This window comes from Gordionus sp. m RMFG-2023, chromosome 1, assembly GCF_954871325.1.
Source record: "Gordionus sp. m RMFG-2023 chromosome 1, tfGorSpeb1-WG-v2, whole genome shotgun sequence".
Taxonomy (NCBI): Eukaryota; Metazoa; Nematomorpha; class Gordioida; order Chordodea; family Parachordodidae; genus Gordionus; species Gordionus sp. m RMFG-2023.
This window is the reverse complement of record NC_088775.1, coordinates 1240646-1246357: the sequence shown is the minus strand read 5'-3', so window position 1 is coordinate 1246357 and position 5712 is coordinate 1240646. Positions and strand designations below refer to the sequence as shown.

The 5712-nt window shown below is 37.2% G+C and overlaps 1 protein-coding gene across 1 annotated transcript; it reads left to right on the top strand.

The window, feature by feature from the left end:
* The first annotated feature begins 3268 nt into the window (after positions 1–3268).
* On the top strand, positions 3269–3862 carry LOC135922523 (DNA-binding protein HEXBP-like). The gene has a single exon (XM_065456892.1). It carries the CDS (start codon positions 3269–3271, stop codon positions 3860–3862), a length of 594 nt encoding a protein of 197 aa, XP_065312964.1.
* Positions 3863–5712: the final 1850 nt, after the last annotated feature.

Sequence of the window (5712 nt, the reverse complement as noted above, 5' to 3'; positions counted from 1 at the left end):
GCTACCTGTGTCTCTTCCTTTCCCTCATCAATTAATTCAAATCCTCTCACTAATGGCGAAAATAAAAAAATCAATAAATACTCAATATTAAATAATTTTATTTTTCAACCCATAGTCATCTCAACTAATGGTAATTTCTCCCAATCAACATATTCATTTTTAAAAATTTTAGCACGTAAAATTTTTAACATAACAAACGAAAAACGCGAGTCAATCTTACTAAAACAAAAAATACAATTAGAAATTTTTAAACATAATTATACATGTTTTTTAGGTACATTTTTACTATAAGCTCTTTTTAGAGCTATCGATATTTTTAAAATTTACACTCTTTTTTATATTTTTTTATATTTTATATGGAAATTTTATATTTTTATTATAATATTGTCAACGAAATGGATAAAGGAAACAAAAAATTCAGGGATAAAGCACCCCACTCAAAAAAAATTACAAGATTTTATGCCTTGTCATATGACTTCCATTAACGATTCTGTAAATTCTTACAGTTTAGCACTTGTATCAAGTATCGAGGAAAAAGAACAAGTCACGTTGAAACGGAAAAAATATCCAAAGGGTTCATTATCAATAAACAAATTACACGCTAAAACCACTCAAATAATGTTACACGAGTGTAATAAAATTGATGTAACACCCAAGTCTCCAACTAGACTTAATCAAGATGTAAAAATGAAAAATATTTTAAAGGATAAATACAGTGAAAAAATCATATCAAATAATGACAATATAAAAGCGAAAAATATTTTAAGGGACCAATAAGGGAAAAATCAAATTAAATAATCATAACGGATTTATGAATATTTCATTAAAATCTCACGATATAGAGATTAAACTAGATTATGATCATATCAAGGAAGTGAAAATAAAAAAAAAATATTCACCCAAAATCAAAGAATACAAATTCGATATAATGTAAATCAAACATGGAACGACGATATATCAGCACCTAAGATTAAATTAGAAGAACTGCAGCAACAAAAAGATGAACAAACTCCCGATCAAAAGAATTCAACAAATTGAGCTACCGGAAGAGGGAAAAAGTTTACGAATTCCAACAAGACTAAAATATCCCAAGATCCTTCGATTTCGAGAGGAAGAAAATGGAGGCAGGGCACGAAAAATAAAAAAGATACTTACGAATCAAATCATATCGCCGGGGTGGCCTAATGGGTAAGATGTAGGCTTGGAAACACGAGCATGAACAAGGACGCGGGTTCAATCCTGGTAAGAACCATAAAAACTTTCAAGTTTTTCTTCCATGACTGATGTGTAAAGACATATGGTATGATGAATTTCGGAGCTTAGAGATGACACCCCGGTCACCGACAGGCCTGGACAGCCGGGTGCTAAGGATACCTGTCCAATAAACAAAATGAAGGACACAAATGAAAATATGAATATGAAAGCTAGGGCGTTCCCTCCATGCGACGCGCAGGGTGTAGACCTCCATCCTGTGAAAAATAAAGTAAAGGTCAAAGCAAAGAAGACAAGACTGGCAAGTTTGAATATTGGGACGCTTAAAGGTAAGACGAGAGAATTGGCATTAATGTTGAACAGGAGAAAAGTTGATATAGCGTGCATACAAGAGACGAAATGGAAAGGACAGAAAACTTTGATGATTGGAGATGGGTATAAATTGTACTATAATGGACTTGTTAGCAATAGGAACGGTGTCGGCATCATCCTCAGCCAAGACCTAACCTCTTCAGTAGTAGAAGTCAACAGGATCTCTGATAGACTAATGAAGATAAAACTCTGCATTGGTCAATCAATAATACACATCCTATCAGTATATGCTCCTCAAACGGGTTGCAAGGAAGAAGAGAAAGATGACTTTAGAGCTATCCTTGATGAAGCTGTAATGGAAATCCCTAAGGATGACCTAGTCATAATTGGTGGTGACTTAAATGCGCATGTGGGGAAAGCAAGAGATAGCTACAAAAGGCATCATGGTGGTTTTGGATACGGAGAAAGAAATGATGAAGGAGAGCACTGTCATAAATGAGTGACATATTTGATAATATTTATTGCGTGAACATTAATAAATAAATTGTGCCGGTTCATTATTAGACCGTATTTTAATATTTTGTTTTATTTTATTTTTAGATATAAAAATTAAGTTTTGTTGAATCATAATGAAATTGTATTTTATGCGCTTCCCTATAAAAGGGAAGCGAAATATTGTAAGAATTATTATTAACTATTTTATTTTTGTTTTTAATATATTTTTTTTTGGTTGTAATAGTAAATTTTGAAATAAAATTATTCATTTTTTTGTGTGGGAAATTCAATAAAATTATTATACTCGGAGTTTTGCTTTCTATTCGGACTTATACGGCACAACGTGATAGTTGGTGCCGTGACCAAAAAAATAAAGTAAAAACAATTATTTTTATAAATTATTTTTGGAAAAACATTTTTGTGGAGCGTTGTGGTGGATAAGATCGTCAATTTGAAGAACCGTCAAGAACAAGTACCGTCAAGAGCAAGTACCGTCAAGAGCAAGTACCGTCAAGAACAAGTACCGTCAAGGACAAGTACCGTGTGTAATAAGGGACCGTTTGGGTTGAAAGACCGTCAAGAACAAGTACCGTCAAAAGAGGTGACTGTGGAGTGAAAATTTTCAAAAGACGTAAAGTACACGGAAGTGCTGCCCAAATTTTTGCCGATATAAATCTATTAGACGAAAATCGAAAATTTACTAAAAAAGTAGAGTACACGGAAGTGCTGCCCAAATTTTTGGTTATATAAATCTATTAGACGAAAATCGAAAATTTACTGAAAAAGTAGAGTACACGGAAGTGCTGCCCAAATTTTTGTCTATATAAATCTATTAGAAGAAATTCCAAAAAAGTTTATTAGAAAGCAAGTTACACGAAAGTGCTGCCGATTTTTTTTTTCAAAAGACGTCAATACACGTAAGAGATTAAAGATTAGCGGAAGGTATTGATTTTTTTTTGAAATTGATAAATGTATATGTGTATTATTGGAGTTTTTACCTTATTGATTTTATCTTATTGTCTGACATTACAAGTAGTTAAGATATTTTTGGTGAAATTAATTATTAATTTTTTGTGAATATTTTATAAAATTTAGTGTTGTTAGAGAAATAAATTAGGAAAAATTTAAATACTTAAATATTTTAATGAAGGGTTTTAAAATTACAAAATATGTGGAGTTGCAATATAATGTATTGGGAGCGGTGGTAGTGTTGATGATATGGTTGTGTAGTTTATATTTTGGAAGGAGAATGCGAAGAGAAAGGAGTATTAGGATTCGTGGGCAATCGTTGTTGGTAGAGGGGCATAATGGAGAGGATGATAGGTTGGGGAGAGTGACGTGGTTACCGGTTCAAGAAATAATGAAGGGTTGGGTCAATAATGAAGAAATTGACCGGTTAAAGAACGAGAGGATAGATGACAGACATTTGGATGTATACCGTGGACGTCAAGATATGCCAAGGCCGTTCAACAGTGGGGGACAGAGAGGTCGGAATGGTAGATGTTATAAATGTGGGGAGATGGGTCATATTGCGGTGAATTGTAGAGATGTCAAATGTTTTGCGTGTGGGGAGATGGGACATATTTCGACATATTGTCCGGGCAGAGCAGAGAGAATACGTTGCACGGGTTGTGGAAGATTTGGACATGTGTTAAAGGATTGCCGAGTGGGAAAGGTGGAAACAAGGGCAGGTTTTCCACAGAGAGGAGAGTCGTCGGGGGTCGTGAATATGAGGAGTATGACGGAGATAGTTGGAAAAGAAGGAAAGGATATTGGAGAGGAGATGACGTGTTTCAAGTGCCGAGAAAGGGGACATTGGGCCAGAGATTGTAATAAAGATTGACTATATGATGGGAAGGAGAGTAAAATAATGACCGTGGCGTTAGGAGGAGGCAAGAAAGAGTTGAGAGTTAAAATGTTGCAGCAGGAGGTTCAAAGGGAGTTAATGTATCTGCCGAGTCCAAGGGTATGGTTCGATATCAACGGGAAGATGGTATCTATGTTATTTGATACCGGAGCAGCTATTTCGGTGATGGGATATGAGGATTTTAGAAGACTTTGGCCGGGTAGTAATATAATTAGAGACGTTATGCAAGTAAGGCAGTTTGATGGATCGGAGATGGAGATGATGGGAAGAGTGCATATTGGGGAGGTAGGAAGAGAAGGATGTAAAATGTTGGACTTATGGATAATTAACCGAGACGTTGAGCCGGTGATGGGATGGGATTGGATTACAAATGTAGGGCCGAGGTATGGATTCTGGGGAGTATTTGCCCGATGGGGAGTATTTGTGGCGATCGAAGAAGATATTCGGGAAGACTTGATAAATATGGTCCGAGTGAATGAAGAGAAGAGAATGTCGAGAGGGAATTTGGAATGGATGGAGGGCCTAGATAATATTGAAGTAGACGATGGAAGATCCATGTTTTGGGGGGAAAGCGAAGAGAATGCGAGAGAATATATGTTGGGGAGAGGTCCGATTTATGTAGATGGAGAAATAGGAAATGTCCAAGACAGTAGATATGGAGTATTGAGGCCGCTGGTTAGTGAGAAGAAGGGAGAGAATTTTGTAGAACAAAGAGTTGCGAAAAATTTGTGGGGGTGTGGAGAGGGAATAAAGGAGGTCCAAAAGGAGGTGGAGAAGTTAGTGGAGAGGTATGGAGAAATATTTGAGGAAGAGTTGGGTTGTTTGAAGGGTTATGAGGTGGAGATTCGGATGAAGGAGGGAAGTGTGCCGAAGTATTGTGCTGTACGTCGTGTACCTTTTGAATGGAGGCGAGAGGTAGAGCAAGAGTTGGATAGATGGGTAAAGGAAGATATTGTATGTCCGGTCGAATATAGCGAGTGGGCGACACCTTTAGTACCGGTGAAAAAGGCTAATGGGAAGTTGAGATTATGTGCAGATTTCCGAGTAACATTGAATCCGTGGGTAGTGGAAGTAAAATATCCGTTACCGAGGATAGAGGAGATATTGGCGAATTTGAAGGGGAGTTTATATTTTTCGAAGGTGGATTTTTCTAATGCGTATTTGCAGTTGAAGGTAAGGAAGGAGATGCAGAAGTTGCTGACCATAACTACGCCCAAGGGACTATTTGCGTTTAAGAGATTGCCGTTTGGGTTGAGTGTTTCGGCACCCATATTTCAGAGGACAATGGCGGCCGTTTTTCAGGGTTTGGAGGGAGTGTTTTACTATATGGACGATGTCTTGATAACAGGTATTACGCAGGAGGAGCATAATAGGAGGCTGGAGGAGGTATTTTGGAGAATCAAGGAGAAGGGATTGCGTGTTAGTAGAGAGAAAAGTGTGTTTGGAGTAATGGAGGTTGTTTATTTGGGTCATCGGATTAATGGAGTAGAGGTTAGACCTTTGGATAAGAATATGGTGGGTATTGCAAACATGTTGAGGCCGAAATGCAAGTCGGAAATACAGTCTTTTCTGGGAATGGTTAACTATTATCACAGGTTTGTAGAGAATTTTGCGGAGATAGCGGCACCTTTGTACCAGTTGTTGAAAAAGGGAGAGAGATTTGATTGGGGAGATGAACAGGAGGAGGCGTTTGAGGAGTTGAAGTGCCGGATTGGAAAAGAGCCCGTCTTAGTGTGTTTTAATAATGAACTGGAAGTGATATTGGCGGTAGATGCGTCTCAAAGGGGAGTAGGAGGAGCGTTATTGCATCGTATAGAAGAGCTGGA